This window comes from Dufourea novaeangliae, unplaced genomic scaffold (genome assembly GCF_001272555.1).
Source record: "Dufourea novaeangliae isolate 0120121106 unplaced genomic scaffold, ASM127255v1 scaffold118, whole genome shotgun sequence".
Taxonomy (NCBI): domain Eukaryota; kingdom Metazoa; phylum Arthropoda; class Insecta; order Hymenoptera; family Halictidae; genus Dufourea; species Dufourea novaeangliae.
In genome coordinates, this window is record NW_015374006.1 from 2,374,143 (window position 1) to 2,393,857 (window position 19,715).

The 19,715-nt window shown below is 41.2% G+C and overlaps 3 protein-coding genes across 3 annotated transcripts in view; 2 read left to right on the forward strand and 1 right to left on the reverse strand.

The window, feature by feature from the left end:
- The window catches only part of LOC107188298 (neurogenic protein mastermind), a 235,449-nt gene extending 227,416 nt beyond the window's left edge, over positions 1-8,033 (reverse strand). Inside the window, exon 1 of the mRNA XM_015576571.1 lies at positions 7,339-8,033. Coding sequence (XP_015432057.1) covers positions 7,339-7,812 — 474 coding nt within the window. The 5' untranslated portion in view covers positions 7,813-8,033. The remainder of the gene's footprint in view (positions 1-7,338) is intronic.
- Positions 8,034-11,130: 3,097 nt separating this feature from the next.
- LOC107188283 (elongator complex protein 4) lies at positions 11,131-12,600 on the forward strand. Its single transcript, XM_015576552.1, has 5 exons — positions 11,131-11,161; positions 11,250-11,416; positions 11,502-12,121; positions 12,211-12,423; positions 12,490-12,600. The coding sequence occupies exons 2-5, from the start codon at positions 11,263-11,265 to the stop codon at positions 12,598-12,600; spliced, it is 1,098 nt and encodes a 365-aa protein (XP_015432038.1). The 5' UTR covers positions 11,131-11,161; positions 11,250-11,262.
- Positions 12,601-13,759: 1,159 nt separating this feature from the next.
- Positions 13,760-18,494, forward strand: LOC107188288 (tetraspanin-9-like). The gene is made up of 6 exons (XM_015576557.1): positions 13,760-13,822; positions 13,957-14,175; positions 15,277-15,459; positions 16,296-16,508; positions 18,141-18,348; positions 18,436-18,494. The coding sequence occupies exons 1-6, from the start codon at positions 13,760-13,762 to the stop codon at positions 18,492-18,494; spliced, it is 945 nt and encodes a 314-aa protein (XP_015432043.1).
- Positions 18,495-19,715: the final 1,221 nt, after the last annotated feature.

Consider the following 19,715-nt stretch of genomic DNA (forward strand, 5'->3'; position numbering starts at 1 on the left):
ACTCTTCTGTTTCATTGAAGGAGAAAAAAGGTGTTCAAGCCTATGGATCTTCATTCTTAGTTATATAGAGTGTCTCCGGATAAATATTCTTTGGTAACACCTAAATAGCTATATTTGCACGGTAACGATAAAAAGAGAATCTAATTGAATTACTTAACTGATCTACAAAACGAAAGGCACATAGTGTACCACTTTCGCTCCATTAACCTGAAAGACGAAAAAGGAATTTGAAAAATCGAAACCAGAAGTGTCACTTCTTTCCGCAGAAAATCCAGTCTTCCATTATTATGCAACGAAGACGATAATTTACAACGGTGTTTCAACCAGAAGTTGTGTGCAGACGCTCGGTATAGATCCGCGCGTGGATCGAGCATACGTATACGCAACTGGGGGACTGATCCCGTCAGTCCCTTGGCGTTCAGCATTCAGCAAGTGAGTCACTCTCCGAGGTTGCGTCGGATAAGAATGAACGCGAACAAATAACCTCGAATCCTTCTCGCGTTACTGGCTCTGAGGACTCAAGACTTCACTCTGTCTCTCTTTCTTTCTCTGTAGAAAGTTGATAGACGTCTCATAGTTGGGCACCACTGGCGCGCGTCAATCCAGTCAAACTTATTCCCTGTGTAGATGCTCTTGCTCTGACACGTGTCATCTTCAACGCTGGACGATCTCGAGTGAGAATCAACGCGGACAAATAACGACATGCTGACTCGAAATATAAATACTTATATTATGCAGATACATTTCACCTTGGATGTGTTAGAAATATTGAATTACCGAACAACCGATCCTCAGTTCGGATGGAAAAAAAATTAGACTTTTTGAAAAAGTGAACTAGAAAACTTTAAAAAAAAATGTGCTATAATAAAGGAATACTTCGATCGGTCCATTAACTACAGAATAATCTAACGTGATCACCGTTAGGCAGTTCACCCTGTATACACAAATCTACTACAATGAATTTTAATTATTTTCGATGTATCAACGAACAATCCAGCATTTTCTTGATAGGATGGTAGTATGGATTAAATTTTATGTGTCTTTCCGCTTCCTGAGCCTGCGATACGGCGTATGATACCGAAGCACAATCGCTAATAACATGAGGAAACAATGAATTCAAAAAAAAAAACATTCAATATACTGCATCTAAAGCAATATCGAATTTTTGCAATAATTAAAAAAAACAATTCAAGAAATTTTACATACTTCAGAAACTCAGGGATCCTAGAAACCATGAAGTTCTTAATATAAACTTTCGTTACGGGTCAAAATCGACCCATCGGCAACACGTGACACAGGGACAACGTGTTCTAAAGCTGAAGAGTACGAGGTGGAGACCCGAGAAGAATCTGGTTCACCGCAGCTCGACTTCCCAACGGAAATCGCGATTCCCACAGCTTTCCCCGTGTTGTGGTCTACGAGTATATGAGCCTCATTGTTCGTAGTGAGCAGCCGCTGAGTCGCCATGATTATGAATGAGCGAAACGAATACTGTGTTGTTACGTGTATAATCCGGTGATGTGTACACGCGACACGGCCGCCGCGTGTGTGCTCGCGCGCGCCATCGCAACGGAATGCAGAGACGCGTATCGTTATTGGTGAATCTTTTTCGCACTTACAACGGAAGGCACGGAGTGTCCCCCTCTGATTTTGATGAACGTATTTTTTTTTTATCGGCTGAGACGCGACTTTAAGGGGTGAAACCAGCCCTCGAAGTTTCGATCCGAAATTTTTTTGTTATTCACAAATTATATTTTGGACAATTTGTTAGCAGAATATTATTCTACATAAAAACACCGCAAACCTCGTCAATTAGAAGTTTTCATGTATCTCCTCTGGTTTTCAAGATAGTACTTTCGGGTCGAAACTTCGAGGAGTGGTTTCACCCCTTAAAGTCGCGTCTCAGCCGATAAAAAAAAATACGTATCCTTTATTTTTGACCGTTTAACAGACATACGAAGTTTTATCAAAATCGGAGGGGGACACTTCCGTACCTTCCCTTGTTAGTGGGTTTTCCACCCCTGTTTTTCGTCTCCTCTCACCAAGGAGAGACGAGTTACTGTCAATTTAACTGGAATATTGAAATGAAAATAATCCTGTCCTGAAAATTGTTTGCTACTTCCCGATCAGCCTGTATAAATATACAGAAACGGAAGTTTAACCTCGATCCACGGTTAATTTAATAATTCCAAGTGTATCGATTCTCGTGTACAGAGGAATGGATCTTTTTTATTTCAACCTTTTACAATTTCCGTTCCGAATGTGACCCATATATTACTCTCCGAATGGAGCGAAGCTTATACGCCGCATCTTCGATGTTTCGTAAAATGAAAAAACGGCCTTTGGAACTTTATTAATAGATCCAGAGATATTTCGATCGACGATAATGCGACGAGTGTTCGGTGAAAGTAACGGATGGATATTAACGAGACAGAAGCCGACAAGAATGGGATACGACTGCGCAATGATAATCCGCCCCGATAAAAGGATGATTAATTTCAGCTGAAAATCGCGTCGTCCGCGCGGCCCGATAACAGGAGACCCAATCTCTGTACGCCGAGGTGAATTATCAACGTTCGATGGAGAAACCGCGTGCACACGCAGCACGCCTCGCAACGAATTTCCTTAACATGTTCTTACAACGTCATTCCGAAGCAAAAAAGGGTCCTAAATGCACGATATTCTTCCCTTTCATTATCCAGATAAAGGTTGCTTCATTGTAGCCAGAAGAAACATAATTGGATACTTAGGGTCATTACCGAGACCTTGAATCATGGTTAAATACTATACTAGAGTTTGTCGGTCGAGACGGAAACGAGGAAGACACGAAAGTGGCATCGAGACGAAATCAAGGTTAGGAATGCTTGATTCGATACCGAATACGATAAAAAGAAATTGTATTGCGAGTGATGAAATTACCCGAGATATCTCGTGAATCACCCACGTAACGATGATGAAACCCGTTTCTACATTGAAATCGAAGTTGATCGACTAATATCTGTTTATGAAATGGTTCTGGATACACCGTTATATCGATAACGTGCAAGAAAGGAAGGAGGTAAATAGTAAAAAAAGAAGATATGTTGGAAGATAGATGAAGTTCGCTGATTTTTCAATCAGCTTGTCCCACCCAGAAATTCATTTTTCGTGTTTTAACGAGACGTATTGTAAACAAAGAAAGTTTACTCGGGACAAGGAAGAAAGGAATCTCGACTGGCTCGATTGTGGATATCGTGAAAAAATTAATTTTAACCACGGATAAAGAAAGGATAAGAGGCAGTTGGTGACGTTAGGTTGACGCGCGTTCGCGTGTGCAACAGATACACGTATCGTTTATCGGTTCTGCAAATAGCGCATCAATGCATTATTTTTACAGCCCGACTGCTATATTGAGAGTCAAGCAATGCTGCATCACAGTTCCTTGCGACGCGGTCTCTACCTGTATTATTTGTCGAATCGAAGAATGAGCGTCAGAATCATTTCGAGACAATTTAAAAAACGTTCAGAGAAATCATACGAAGTTTCTGATTTCTTGCTAAAAGCCTTAGGAGAATCAAATAAAATAGGAACAGACCTAAAGATCGTTTTTCTAATCAGTAATTACATTAGATAACTCCGATGTAAGTGTTTGAGAAGCGTATATTTTCGTTGAATAGAAAAGATTTTATCGAAAGGAACCGAACACTTCAAATACAGATCCAGTTAAGCTCTTTATCTACCTGGAGTTGAGTACTCCATTACTGAAATGACACCTTAAGTGACCCGACTTTCTTGAACATTTTCAAAGAAGCTTAATCTGTTCACTGCAACCATTGTCAATGTAGTTATTTTGATTCCTTTATTTCCAGTCTAACTTGTTAAAATTCAAAGATCACACGCACAACTAGACTTGGAAATGTTTATAATAGAGATAGTTTAACCTAAGCAGAAAAAACTTTGAAAAGGAGGCGGTGAGTAAAAAATGTATGGGAACCTATGATCTAGAATAAAACGATTGCATCGAGACCTTACGATCCAAATGAATTGTAGTCGTTCAAAATTAAATCGATAACTGTTCGAGTATACAGTATCTCGTACATAAGTTACTCGTCGTGATCGTTGAAAAAAGAAACTAAGAAGATTCTCAGCTATCCGCTCGAACGGATAAAGCGTCCTGCGTAGGTGTATCGGGGTGGCGACGAGAAAAGGAAAGGAGAATTCACACCCCGTTGCTGGCAAAGGTTGTCAGCGAGCGTTCACGAAGGCCGGAATAAACGCATCGCGCGCAGAAGTTCGTGACAATGACGTTTTACACGTACACCGTCGCGGAACGCCCCTGCATTGACGTAAATCCAAGGTTAATACGGGACGTCTCGAATCGAACGCCTACAGGTAAACCGACGTAGGCAGAACCTACGACTCAGCCGATGCCTCCTCCGCCCATCCACCTGTTTTCGCTTCCCTTTCGCAACGATAGAAAGACTCGTTTACAACCGACAACGAAACGTAGAAATTGACTACTTTCTAACGAACTGCATTCCCCTTAATTGTGGAATAATAATTATTACTTTTATCGTGTCTCTGAGACCTCTCTATTGGGAAACATGAAAAATCAATCGACCTGCTCTGAACGTGTACTGTCTTTGAGGGTATTCTCTGTTGCGAGTTACTGGTCGATTTTTTTTTGTGTGTGTGTTTTTTTTAATAAGAAGAAAAGGTATGATGGAGCACAAAGTGCACTTCCGTTACGCTTTATTAAACGCGTAAAGGAGACCACAGTACTTCGATCAAGTTTACAGCACCTACCCACTTTTTATGAGATATTACACTACACTGTTGGATCATCACTCGAGATCGTTGAAACATTCTTTAGTAGAAAAAAAGTCTTCGAAAGTAAAAAAATCATCCAGAAGCATGCTGACTTGGTGTTTAATCAAAAGGTAAATAGTAACCCGTTTTTCCGCCCTTAAAGAATTTTTCGTAAGTAAAATGTAAATAATTTTTAGCCAACTCGTTTGCTAATGATCGTCTGTTCGTTCACGTGAATTTTAATGTTCTACAATCTCAGATCGAAATTAATGTTCATAACATATTTATCCTGTTAGTCTTACATCGATGATACTCCAGAAGCGAAGATTGAGAGAATAATGTTTTCTCTTTTACTGAAATTCTGTTATGCCTGGTAATTTCTTTGCTTTTTTTCCTTGAACGATCAAGGAGTACGGGTCAAATATCAAGGGTTAAGAGAAGGTGTCGCGTGAGTACTAATTATAAATTGTTCAATACAAGTACAGAGTGATTAACTCAAATAACTCTCGCCCTTAAGATATCTGTTGCTTTTTGCTTTTTATGTACTACAAAAGGACGATGTAAAATTACTTGTGTTCTAAATATCGTTCGAAATAACCACCCAATAATTTTCTACATTTTTATCTGTAAATTATATATGTTCCTAAGTACTAAAAATTCCAATAAAAGCACCGTGATCTAGGTCCCCGTAGCATAAATCGTGATTCTTAAAACCGGTATTTTTTTGGTATTATTTCTGACACAGATAATGATCCTTCGTTCAAGGTTCGCTTGGATTCGCAAATATCTGCAACTAAAGTCACACGAGTACGCCATTATTATATCAGGGTTACGTTACTATAATAATATTTCGGTCACGAAGATAAGAAAGACTTATACTTTCGAATTATTAAACCATGTAACTACGATAATCTTGATCAGTATAAGAACAGATTCATTGAATGCTTATGCTGTACAGCCACTTGTACTTTGTACTAAATACAAAATTTAAGTGAACTATCCTCGAAATATTTCGTAGAAAGTGGAATCGAATTAAGCGAGAAAGAATAATAAATTGCTCGGAATTTCGAGAAGAAACAACATTCTGCATGACTAAGAAAACCTCTTTGTTATTCCCAACGGACGATGGAAAATTTTAATGTAATCGCACTTGCGTTTACTGCGTCGGCATATACTTGCAACGGATTGAAATTAAAATGTCGTTCTGAAGAATACCCTGAAAATATTAACATTCTTCGTTCGAATACATTTCCGCTTTTTATCAAAAGAAAAATGCAAAGTAAAAGTAAGGATAAGATATGTGAAACTCATTGATAAACCGACAGTCTCAGAAAGCAGTAAACTCGTGTAATTTCGGAATGATGGAAAAATATTCCTGTGGTAAATTCCAATGATATTCCTGTGCTATAATGTCGGCTAATATAAATTTTTTCGTTATATTAGAAGTATTTTCTGAGGCTGTGCAAATAATGTCACGTGGAATAATCAGCAACCGTTATCAGCACGCGATATTACGTCCCAGAGGTTTGCAAATGAAGCTTAGATAGGTGTAAAGAGCGTGGTATTTCCTTACGCCCGCACTTCGATTCCAAACCTGTGTAGTAGAGTCTTGACCCGGCAAGTTGCAGAGTGCCGCTTACTCAGTATACACGACGGTTTAGGTGTTCTCAATCGCGTGACCCCTGACAGTTTGGTTTCTGAATCGCGTTCAATGTGATCCGACCTTCGAGGAAATCTCCCTTATACGATTAATCTTTCGAAGATCATAATTACAAAATACCTTCTGATCGTTACCGAATTAATTTGTCCAAAGTAGTTCAATTTATTAATTTATATAATAATTAAAATATATCAATGTAATCGTAACAGACGAAGAGCTGTTTATTGGTAATTATGATGGTCATTATTGAGTATACGCTTGGAACACTCCACAATTTTCGAAATACAACTGTATATCCATAGGGAATGCTTGAGATGTAACTACAATATCAGCGACAGTATAAAATAATGTCCCTTTAATATATAATATTTTCAATAAAATAGGTACATGCATATGTAAGAGATATACATTCATCAAGGCCAAGGGTGCTTCAGATTTTTGAAAACATTAATCTCATTAATGGAGTAATGTAGTATTCGCGTAGAAAAAAGAACATCTATGAAAATTCGTGAAGCCAAAATTTCGGGAGATATCAATCTGAAACTGTACAGTCTTATCTGTACACATAAACCCCAAATCATTAAAACTTTATCATACTAAAGTGGGCAATACTTTAGGTCGAGATTCTAGTTACGAAAATTGATTTTTAAAACATAATAGTTAGTTCAATTATGCTCTCAAATGACCGCATAAAAAAATTCAAGGGATGAATATGCATACAATATGCAGAACAAAGTAAGGACGATAAGGAAAGCTTTAGCGAGAAGGTTGACGACCGGCGTGCGGCAGCACCTACGCCAGGAGCCGCGCGAACCCACGAACCCACGAACGAGCGAACGAAACGAAACGAAACGAAAGCCAGAGCCAACAAGTAGAGTGAAATGACTCACCACGTGAACGCTGGAGAGGCCGACCGGGTCGCTTTGCTTCTTATCCGTCTTCTTCGCCTGTCGTTTCGCTTTGCTCTCGAGGAAACGTTGCTTCAGCACCAACGTGTCCTGTATGTTCTGCTCGCACAGCCCGTTGAAGCTCTGATCGAATCGCGGTATACAATCGGTCTGTCTGCGACGATAACTCTCGATCCTACGTCTGAGACGATCGACGACCGCCTGCCTCTTGGGGGTGAGTACCTCACCCATACCAGGTGCTTGACCCATTTGTTGCTGCAGCTGCAGCTGTTGACCGGTTACGTTCAACTGGCCGGTAGCGTTCAGATCGTGAATCCCGGCCGATTGACCGATAACGTTGCTATTGTTGTTGCCGGTGTTTTGCGGAGCCTGGCCCACGCAGACCGAGATCGGGCCAGGCTGGTTGCCGGGGGGGCCTTGCGGGGGCTGGCGGGGCAGGAGCCCCCCGGCCTCCATACAGCCCCCTAAATCCACCGCAGGGTAAGCCAGCTCAGTGAGAACCTCTGCTACCGAAGCGCCTGACGCGCGCTACTGCTACTGCTGCGACCTCGTCTCCCGCCGCTGCCCTCGAGCCGAGCATCCTCTGCTGCCACCCTGCCAATGCGACGATCCTCAACTTCCGGTCAAGACGCATTTGGAATATGTCGTTTGTCGTACACGTCTCTCTCTCTCTCTCTCTCTCTCTCTCTCTCTCTCTCTCTCTCTCTCTCTCTCTCTCTCTCTCTCTCTCTCTCTCTCTCTCTCTCTCTCTCTCTCTCTGTCCCTCTTTCTCTCTCACTATATTTCTCTTGCTCTTCTATTACGCACGGTCACTTGGCTGTCGCCAAACACGATTCACTTTACTAACGGTCTAACGGCGTCGTCGATCAGTTTACGGAGCCGGTTCGGGCACAGTATATATTCGTTCACATATACAATTACGGCACGATCGCGCGTGCGATATTCAAGGTAAACCGAGTCGAGAAAAATAATACACGTTGTTCCCTTTGAATTTACTTAGTTCCAGAATACGATATCAATCCCGAGAGAACCGAACGCCACGCGCGATCGACTGTAAACAAAGTTCGTCACCCTTTGCACACACTTCGTTCACGCACCAATGTCGTGTATAGACGCTGTTTCGTCTGTCCGGTTGTTGACATCCCGACGTATCGCCGATAGATACTGTTCACCGCGTTTTATTACCGATGCCACGTGACTGAACGGTATACCGTGAAGTCCGTGTCGTTCCAACGCGACCAGTCACCGCCAGTTCAGCCTCCACGCGAACTCGCTTCGCACGAGATTACCACGATATTCCGCCGTCCCGGTAACGTACACGCGATACGCTAACGAAGCCCACGGCTTATGCGTGCCATTCCCCCGTTGACAATCGAACGATGCCCGCGGCACAAGCAATACCATTTGTCTTCCGGGTAAAGAGATTTTCGAACTGTCACTCTCGACGAGACGCGCGCGAAGATTCGACGGTAGGACGGAACGTTCACCGCGCGCGACTAAGTTCAGGGCCTGGAAACTCCGTGTATACAAGAGGCGGTCAATTTGCCGCGCCATCTGATGGTGATCGCTACTACCAAACGGTAATGGCGGCATGTACGAAATCGACAGTACACTCTAATATCTGAAATGCAATTATGAAGTATTATACAATTATTAAACTGAATGTACATTTACGCTTCTTGTTCAATATTACTTTATATCACTACATTAATGCATCTGACACACTGTTTTTGCCCTGACGTTTTATTTACTGTGTTTATGATTCTCATGATAAAAATTGAATGTAACGGTTATGGTTAGAATTCAAAAACGACATATTGAAACGTTAACCTCATATGCACCGATGCAACATTAACAATTGAGACCGATAAGTATATAAAGTTATTAAAGACGATAATTAATATTTAATTAGTACATGATAATTAATCAAATAGCGGCTATTATTCTACAATTAGTAATTAATTGACTTTACGCTTCAAATGAACCTTGTGGACCCGAAATATCAAACTTCATCGGCCTAGATCGAAGTTTACAGAGCAAACAGAATTTAAAACTACATATTTGTATACCTTACCAATGTTAATTTCACGAACAGACTAACCATGATATTCTTACAAAATAACATTCTGATTTATCAGAGTTATGATCGATGCGAATCCCCTCACAAAATCGGACCTCACAAAAAGTCAATATTGCACTGACGCGGGTTCTGAAGTATGTTTCGAATGCCCTCTTTGGTCGCTTAAGACTAACTAAAACTTCTGAATAAGAACGTCTCTCTTTCTCCTTCTCGCTCGCCATTACCGCCCGTGGTTGTAGGAGAGAGACGGTAAGCAGGAACGATAGTGGGAGCGAGCGACAAGCCTTTCGCGGCTTAATATTGGGTCTGGCTCATGGATCGGGCACACGCTTTGCCAACGGAAGACTTTCTTGTGCATGAAGACGGCGTACGACCGTGGAGGAAAGGTATACAACGGCCGCGTATAACCGATAAACAGCAACGCACGGGGCGCGCGCTGAATCTCTCTTGATTGTCCCGGTGCGTCGTCGAATGCGCGTTGAACGTCACAACAGGTAGTTGAGCGAGGGCAGCGTGCTCCCGCTACGCCCGTGGAAAGAAAGGAAAAGACCGAGAGTGGAAGCAAGAGGTCAATAGACGGCACGAGTATGCTGAAGAAAGAGAGAGGGAACCACCATCCGCGGTAGGGGAAAACGAAGGGTGAAGCAGAAGGAAGACGGTCGAGCGGAATACACTAGAAGGGGAGAAAGATGGGATAGTAACAGGGAGGGGTTCCGTGTTTGGCCGGATACCTCCACACCGTGCCTTTACACAACTGCTCGTATATACCACGAAGTTACGAATCTAACATGCACGAGACGGGTTACTCATGGTGTTGAGTTGTTTTCGAAATTGATACTTAAAACATTTTAGAATTAATATAAACGGTACATAAATGAAGCATAATTTATGTTTACACTGGAAAGTTTGTTGCTATTATATTTTATTCGCGCTACGCTTTTTATTCTGTATGTACTTTAGGGAAATTGAAATAAAATATCCTTATGATAATTTCTTATTGGGGTTTAATACTATTGAAATAAGTAAATATTTGCATATAGTAATGAAATACGTTAAGTAATATTTTAATCTTGAATTTTTTGCAACCTCCCACTGATATTTAAGAATCTACATGTGTAGTTGTGAGAATTATTGAAACACTAAGTGAATAAATTAAATAATGGAAAGATGTATATGGCACTTTGTGGATTAATAAAATACAAGAATATTAGATTAATAACAATATATTAACAAAAAAATATATGCAAGGAATATCCATTGCATAATTGCTAAATTATAACTGCACGGAGTGAGATGGGTTCTTAGTGCATTCTAGCAGGAGTCTGGCAAACTATGAACAGCGTTAGCTACCGGTGTGAAAAAGGGTAAATTTTGCCATCTTCAGGACATTTCTTGCAACTCAAAGAGGCAATGTAGTCGATAAATGATTTCTTATTTTATACGCTCATTATGCTAAATCAAAATAATCTGTTTCCATTGCTGTAATACCTCGAAAATTGAAATTCATATATTGTTCATATAATTTATTGTAATATATTAAAATATATTAATCTATTATGTGGTTTTTGTAAACATAACCTATAATCCTAAATGATGATTGTACTGACACGTGAAAGAAGCTTTAATGTCAAAATTTATTACTTTTTAAAGAAAATGTGTATAATATAAATAGTATCGACTTTCTGCTGCTGTTTTATGTAAATATAAATTTAGTATATATTACAGGTAAATCAAACACAATTTTCTTCAAAGTATTTTATAAAAAATGTTCTAAAACTAAATGTTTAACACACTATACTTCTTTTGTTTGAAGTTAAGTATTTAAGATGGATCTTAGTACGGCGAAGGGTACCAGATTTCCTTTCATACCAGGGACAAAACCTTCAATCAAGAATTCACAGTTGCTCATCTCAAGCGGAATACCTTCTTTGGATCACATACTAGGAGGTGGACTGCCTATTGGCTCTTTGCTCGTTATTGGTACCTATAAATCATATTAGACTTTTTATACATAATGTTAATTGATATAACACTGTACTACATAAAAAACCATTTTGTTTTTCAGAGGAAGATCGATTTGGTACCTATGCTAAAGTTATGTTAAAGTACTTCATGGCTGAAGGCGTGGTCACCAATCAACCAGTACTAATAGCATCAAAGGATATGAAAACATCTCACTTTGTATCAGAGATGCCAGCTGTTATAACAGAAACCAAATCAGTCAATCATATGCATCATTCCGATGAACAGATGAAGATTGCTTGGAGGTATCAAAACATGAAAGTAGTTGATTCATCTCCGACCGGAGGACAAGCTTTTGGTCACTTCTATGATCTTACAAAGACAATGGAAAGAGAGACAATTGAAGAAGCAGATATAACACAGTGGTACGATGAAAGTTATCCCACAAAAGATAATACGTTTGAAAAGTCTGCCTATTCGAAACTACTGCAGTGTGTACAAGAAACTTTGAAGAAAGGACAATACTCGATTTCGGAGACACCTGCAAAGAGACAGGTTCTACGAATTGCAATTCATTCTTTAGGATCAAGGTTGTGGTTCAGTGATTCTGAAGAAAGCTCACAACAAGATTTAGTGAAGTTTTTATATTTCTTTAGGGCACTTTTAAGGTACTCTTACGCTGTTGCAGTAATAACAGTACCCGCAGAATGCATGTATAATTCAGTAAGTTTGACATTGATAGTCTATTAAGAAACTAATACAATATGTGTACGATATTAACCACAGAATCGTATATTACGATGAATTTTTAGAATGCCGTAGTTCAACGAGTTGAACACTTATCAGATGTCGCGATTAAATTAGAATCGTTTATGGGCTCTCGGAAAGAAACTAATCCTTTATTCAAGGATTATCATGGTTTGTTACACCTGAAAAAGTTACTCGCATTGAACACAATAGCCAGTCATACTCCAGAATCGCTAGATCTCGTATTTAAATTGCGACGCAAAAAATTCGTCATTGAGGTAATTGAACCGGTGTAAACATTTTACAGTGAACAAAATGAATTGTGTTCTTAATCTATGTTTTAGGTCCTGCATTTACCGCCTGAGCTAGGTGAAACCGTACAAAGAGAACAAGATGAAGCTGCACCTACCACTGGGTGCGGTGGTCAGTCGCATAAAAGCTTGCTAGATTTTTAAAAAAATGTACTGTTATATGTTTAATAAGATTACCTCTTGTATACAAAAATATTTAATAACAAACCTTATATAAATATTACAAATTTTCTAAGATACATGCATTTAATATTCGTCCACCTTCCACTATTCCCTTTTTCAAAACAGTAGTAGCTACTATATATGTTAGGTTTATACTAGCATCGTTTGCGCTATTTTAACTAGAAGTGCATACTACGGCGCGTGAATTAATGCAAGCGGGAGGAGATAAGCTTTGTGAACACCCACAATAATACACGTAACACATTTACTTTTACCTGTTCTGTAATTTTTATCATAGATATGATTCTGCCAATGCATAGACACACGTGCTAAACACGAAACTGATTCCATTTCTAATAATTAATACAGTACCATTTATATGTACAAATTATAAAGACTTACTAAATTATCTACATTAGTAAACTAATTTATAACAATTAGTCTTCCTCACCTAGTTGTTTCAATTTCTCACGCGTTTCTTGTCCAGAATAATTTTATTCATTTATATTTGCAAAACTAGTTATCTATCCTATAATCTCATTACTATTAACTATTCTCACTTATCATTAACTTCCATATCCAGGCATCAGTATCCCAAATGAATTGTTTTCGTTTCCAAACGGGAATGGGGTGAAAAGTTCGTTTGCTCACGAGGATCAGTTTTAAATTCAGGGCTCCCCCATGGTGACGTTTGACAAACACGACGCGTATCGGTAACAATCGCATAAGTACGCGCATATGGACATTTCAGCCCCTCCATTTTTTTGTTCGGCGCCTTTCTATTTCCTTCCGGTTCCATCCGGTCGGTCGCGCATGAGGGCTCGCAACGCAAGCGCACCTACAGATGCCAGTATATTCGTACCACGCCGTGGAACCATCTATCACGCGCGAGGTTTTTAGTTCTCCGTTTAACACGAGCAAGTGCACTTCGTAATTTGTTGGCACCGACTCTCGAAACGAAGTCAAGCCATTCGTCGGAGAGAAAACACTCGGGTTAACTTCAACTTCGCCGCGTTAACGTACATCCGCGACGATTAATGGAGTGTCACCGCGAGGGATTAACGTGACTGATTGTCACAGGTGTTCTTTAACGAAGAGGAACGTTAAAAGATCGATGAAATTAAAAACAATACAGTGTAAAATGGAACCGAAAAATTTTGGGCTGTCGCGAGTCTTCGTGTGTTGCGCGAATGTCATCTTCTTGGTGAGTTTACATTGACAACAAATTTAAGGGAACTAAATGTTCTGTGTTTTGCTGTTTCTTTTCGGAAGAGAACAATTTGTTTAAGATAATATAGGGTTCGAATTAATGATAAAGTTTATTCTTTTGATTTCCAGATATCGGGTTTCGCACTGATGTCGTTGGGGGCATTGTTATTAGCCGATGATGAACGGATTCTGCTGTCGCGTTTGTTGGGACCAGGCGACATTCACCCCGAACAACCACTCTTCTATTATCTGGCCTTCGCAGTCGTTGGACTAGGATTTTTAATCACGCTCACGGGGATGCTCGGGTGCTGGGCGACTTGTCTCTACAATCGATGCGTGACTATCTCTGTGAGACACCTCTTTATTCTATAACTACGACACAAAAGTTTCATCTGCGTCACAGAATCAGAAGAACTGCTAAAGATCAAATGCATGAATAACGAAATATGATTAAGTAGAACTATTATCTAGAACACGTCCCCGTATTTCATACAAACAATTTCTAAATAATGTATTTAGCTCAGAATTTCAAACCTACTCTTTGAAAGCGTTTACAACAATACCGATTCTACAAAATTCTACCAGAATTGGGAGCAAATTATAGCAACGCGTTAATATGTACATAAAATTGTTTTAAAAGTCTGCAGCACAAAGTAATCCCTAAAATGTAAATATTTCTTTCGGGTTAAATTACGAGATCAGACGACGAGGGGTCAAACGTGGACAAAGAAATGCTTAAAAAGTGGCTCTATTGTAACATAAATTCGCCAGCGAGGCATTTGCAACATAATAGATAACGTCGAATAACAAACGTTTTGTGATTGTACGGTGTCAGACGTTCGCGCAGCAAACCCCCGCGTTTCAATCGCTGGAAGTCAAGGTCCCCGGGATCCTCGCGGTTCTTCGACGGACCCTGACGATGGGTTTGCTCGGCAGACCCAACTAAAACCAGATCTCTCGCTTCGCCCGTTGTATACGGTCACGCGTCGCTGCCCGGAAACGGATCTACATAAATCCAGGCACGCGTGCTCACGGAAAGAGGGCGAGGATGCCCCGTGGTATCATTTAAAAACAGCAATTATTCCGAAGTCCGCTTGTTAGAGGAACAAACGGGTGCACCGTTCGTGAATACCTTCTTAGCACGCGTTCGCTATTCGCGGGGCAGGATCTAAAATTCAAATGGACAGACTAAAATGACCAATTACCTGTGAATTCGTAAATACGACCGTGTTTGTTAGTAACAGTCTGATTGTAAAGATGTAATATTATAAGTTACTACATAACATTCGAGAGGTAGCGAGCATTGGTGTTTTATTTCTGGGAAGTAATACACCAGTGAATATTACTTTCGAACACAGTCGTCTATGATTACAGATCTCCAATTACGGGGTTTCCCTTTCCATCGATAGAGTAAGGTATAATTTCAGATTTTCGATTCTATGTTTTCAGTATCTGATCACGATAGTCCTGCTACTGATCGGTGAATGCACCGTTTGCGTTCTTGCCGTCTTTTGGCCGCACGTTCTCGGTATCGATGTAAGGCCAGCGCGATTGGTACGAGCCCTGCAACGCAGCTACGCCGTTCCCGGCCGAGAACAATTCACGGCAGCCCTTGATCTTGCACAGACCACGGTACGTTCGTATTACCTTGATGTCGTATTAAGTAACGCGAGGATCGTTTCGTTACTCGGAACACAGACATAAGCAAGCTTCTAAAAACCTTCATGGATCAGTAATCTGTTACTTTAGAGGGTAGCACATGTTGCTAATACAGTATAAGGTTACTAACAAGCTATAAGTGTCTTTTTTTATTAATACAGTAATATCTCCATGAGTGCGACGTGCTTAGGTCCACTTCGAAGCATTCATAGCAAGGTGGAAAGGTTTTTAGCTTTTCATAAATTTGTTTTACGCCCGAAGCCGAGACTCTTCTTAGCTTCTGTTTACTGTGTTTTGATTGGTTCCGCAAGGGGTCTCCCCCAAGAGTGGGAATAACGCTGTTGCTTGTGTCGCATTCATCGAGAAATCATTGTATGCAGTTATCAATCCCTGAGATTTATGTTTAGTTTAATTGAAAAAGCGTTCAGCCGTATCAGAACCACCCTATTAACTAACTGTCCACTGGAGATACCCAAAAACTTCGAATCCAGTAGCGTCAAATCTTTCTGCCGTGGACACCAATAGCTTTCCATCTCACAAATTCACGTTCATAAATATTCGGGTCCGTTCAGAATCGCGAATTAATTGTAACAATTCGAGTAACAAAAAGAGTGAACAGGTGGTTTCGTAACGCAACGAAAGAGGATGCAACAGGCGACGCGGTCGATCGAGAACAGGAGTGTCCGTTCGTATTTTTCCCGAAACGCGGTCGGCCGTTCGCGATTAATGTATCGTAGCAAACAATTACATACGTGCGCGCACACCCCGTCCAGCATCGAAATACCGCAAATTGCGACGGACCTTTTCAGTTTGCTTGTTGCGGCATAAACGGAAGCAGCAATTACGGCACCTCCTGGTGGCGGCTGCAGGAAGTCGGACGAAGAGAATTAGTTGTCCCTCTCAGTTGCTGCACCCTGGCCAACGCGAACGAAACCGACTCTTTCCTCAACCCCGAGCCTGCCAATCTTACTCTCTGCCAAGCTTTGAACCCCGCCGAACATCAACACGCCCGGCACATCACGGTAACGTATCGTAATAAGGAAATGATTAAACTAGAATTATTGGTGGGCATACACATTCCGACCAGTGTCCATCTGACACTGCAAACATTGATTGTCATTGTCACGAACTGTCACACTGATCTATTACACGATGGAGGTTATGCATGAAATGGGACATTTGATGCTGATTACTATGAACGCGTAATAATCGCAGCGACACGTTCTTTTAGGTGAACCTGTCGATTCTAATTGTCTTGTTAAAGAAAGTTTGAAAAAATACCGGTATTTATTTCGGTTTTCGGTAATATATCGGTATCGGTATACCTTTACTGGCATAATACCGGTATCACAATCATACCGGTTTTAGTCCCTGGGTATAATACCGGTATTAAGACTCAATGCATGCTTCTTTGCGTAGCTAGTCCCATGGTGTCAGCCATTACCAGAATTTCATAAAGAAGATCTAATTAGGATCTCTACGAACCGATTACGATAACGGGTACGAATTACGCATTTATGAAGGCATCGACATTAAAATGACCCCACGCGAGTAATTAAAGGTTAATATCTGCACAGAATTCCTGTACAGTGCTAATAATAGTCGTTGTACCTTCCTCTTAAACTTACATTGCCATTTCGACGGTGTTAGAATGGACGTGGAACGTACCTACACGTTTAACGACGACCCGCATGCAAATGTCGCGTTGCCTAAAGAGAAATCCAGTAGGATGCGGGTTGCGCAAATGCGCGTCGACTGTATCGTTTCAATTTTCAATCGGTGTGTCGCATCTGGAAAACAAGAACGTCACGCGTATGGCGTCGCGGAGTTTGTTGAAAAACCGTTGTATAAAGTTAGCCTCGTATTCCAAGGAGAAAGTTTTCTCGTCGCGTGTGCCCGATATGTATTACATTTCGCGCAGAAATTGAATATAGATTGAAATGTCATCGGCGTGTCGACGGTGTCCGCGAGTATGACGAGGGGTGTCACGCAGTATTGCACACATCGCGACGCTTTCCCGCGTTATTTAGAATTTAGAACGATCCGTTTTAATCTACTATTGGAAACATTTCGAAAAGGAAGGCTGGAGGATTAAAATAAAACATATCTAACCGCGCTCTCATAAATTTAGCAACGAATAAAATCAATACCCCTAAAGTAGGTCCCGAGATTTATATAGCGTATGCAGATGCCATTTTCTACGATGAAATTAGTGGGACTTAAAAAATGTCTATTTCGGAGTCAGATATGGATGAAGAAACCCAAGAATAATGACTCGAGTCTTCAATGTCTCCTCAAGATGACCTAAAATTAAAACTTCTTGGGCCCAATTCGAAGTTTCTTCAACTTCTCTGGAATCCTTTAGACTATATTGGGATTCTCTGATTCCTCAATCAATCGTCAAATTACCCCCGGATTTTGCAGATCTCTTTAGAACTAACTAGACTCATTTTGCTCCGTAAGATCTAAATTTTGCACCCCTAACGAAGAGGTGATTTACCTTCGAACTCTGGAAACCGATTTGGACTCCCAAACCTGGCGATCTTAGACTCTATAGATCTCTAGAATCTACGAGGACCCTTGGTACTGTCAGTACTTTCGAGACCACTGCTACCTCCAGAATATTTAGCAATCTCACCACGTCTATTTCGCAGGGCTGTTTGGAGATGCTCGAGAAATGGACGCAAGACCAAGCGCTGATACTCCTGACCGTCGGGCTGGCTGTGATTTTCGTGGAAGTGGGCGCGCTGTTGAGCACATTCTTCGCTTGTTCGCGAGGTAATAACAGGACGAAGTCTCAAGCGTCGACGTTTACATCCACGCAAACTCTGAGTCCCTTCAGCGAGAGCGATCACGATTTCGGTGAGTACGTTTTGCTCGATTTTTCCACTCGTCATTACTATACACAACAATCTATCCTCTACACCTATGTCGCTGAATTATTCATAGGCATGGGGATCGAGAATCGAATGCACGCGTCCGGAACGACGTTCGGCGCTAAATCTTGAAGGTGGCTAGAGGGCAGTGAGGGTAAAACGCCAATCGACGTCAAGAATACAGACACGAGAACCGTAATCAATTTACCTAGGCTTAACGATATATCGAGATTCAACCGGAGCGTCATCGAGGAATGGAAGAATCCATCCAAATTCAGCGACGGCGTGTTAAGGAACGATCAACTGTACGAAGAACGCGCGATCGACGTGCCGAATTATCATTTGGAACAAACTTATCCGAGAAAAGGCAAGGATTCCACGAAACCTGGCGACGATAGGAAAAGTATCATGAGAACGAAGCATCAAAACAGCGGCACCGTCAGGAGTATTCCGATCAAGCATTATCAGGCATCGATTGCGCACAATATCGGTACGCTGAGAAGGTCCGAGGCGCCACAGTTGCAATTCGAATCATCGATCTCTGAACCCGAGAAGAATCAGTGCGTATCAAAGTACAAAACTGTCCCCGCGAACGATGTATCGTTTACTCGAAACGGAACTAACAACTCGTCCCAAATTCCACGATCGAGTCATTTCTCCAAACACACGGACACCGCTAACCCAGCTCGTAGATCGTGTCACTCTTGCGACTATCAACACGAGATTCAAGGTCGGGACGATAAAGTTAATTCCAAGCTGAGGACCCTCGATCGACGAATAGTTAAAAGTGAGCACAATATTTTGAATCGAGACGATCAAGATTTCAGCGATTTCGATGATTACTTTCACAAGTCGAGTTCACGAGGGCAACGCTCGGAATTTCGAAGATCGAACGATACGAGAGCAAAGAACAAAACCAGTAGCGAAACGGTGGAGAATGGTGAGGTGATGCATACGAAAGAGGACGAGAAGCGTCTGACTAGAAAATGGGGAACGATCGATCTCGAACGTGGACACGTTGTCCAGAAGATATCCGCGTACGAAGAGAACGCGAGACGCAGCGGTCGTAATTGGGATTTCACCGACAACTTCCAAATACTACCAGACACAAAGAAGCACAGAACGATAGGTGTGCCATTGGTTGGAATGCATAATGCGTGTGGTCTGCCCGTAGTTGCTTCGTGGCCTAATCATGAGTTATTAGAGCCTTTGAGGATCAGAAGTAGAGTCATAGGGACTTTAAGGCCGATTTTCAAGGGTCCTCGAGCTTCCGATCGTCGCCATCGAACGCATCCGAAAAGAAGAGCTCCGCAACCGAATCAAACAATGTCCAGGAAGAATCGTACCGTAGAT

Bases quoted from the DNA above. Each gene is read 5' to 3' on its own strand.
- LOC107188283 (XM_015576552.1), top strand. From the start codon at position 11,263: ATGGATCTTAGTACGGCGAAGGGTACCAGATTTCCTTTCATACCAGGG. The intron at 12,122-12,210 runs GTAAGTTTGACA...ATGAATTTTTAG, and splicing joins CAGAATGCATGTATAATTCA to AATGCCGTAGTTCAACGAGT. The intron at 12,424-12,489 runs GTAATTGAACCG...TCTATGTTTTAG, and splicing joins GCAAAAAATTCGTCATTGAG to GTCCTGCATTTACCGCCTGA.
- LOC107188288 (XM_015576557.1), top strand. From the start codon at position 13,760: ATGGAACCGAAAAATTTTGGGCTGTCGCGAGTCTTCGTGTGTTGCGCG. The intron at 15,460-16,295 runs GTACGTTCGTAT...GGACCTTTTCAG, and splicing joins TTGATCTTGCACAGACCACG to TTTGCTTGTTGCGGCATAAA. The intron at 18,349-18,435 runs GTGAGTACGTTT...AATTATTCATAG, and splicing joins CGAGAGCGATCACGATTTCG to GCATGGGGATCGAGAATCGA.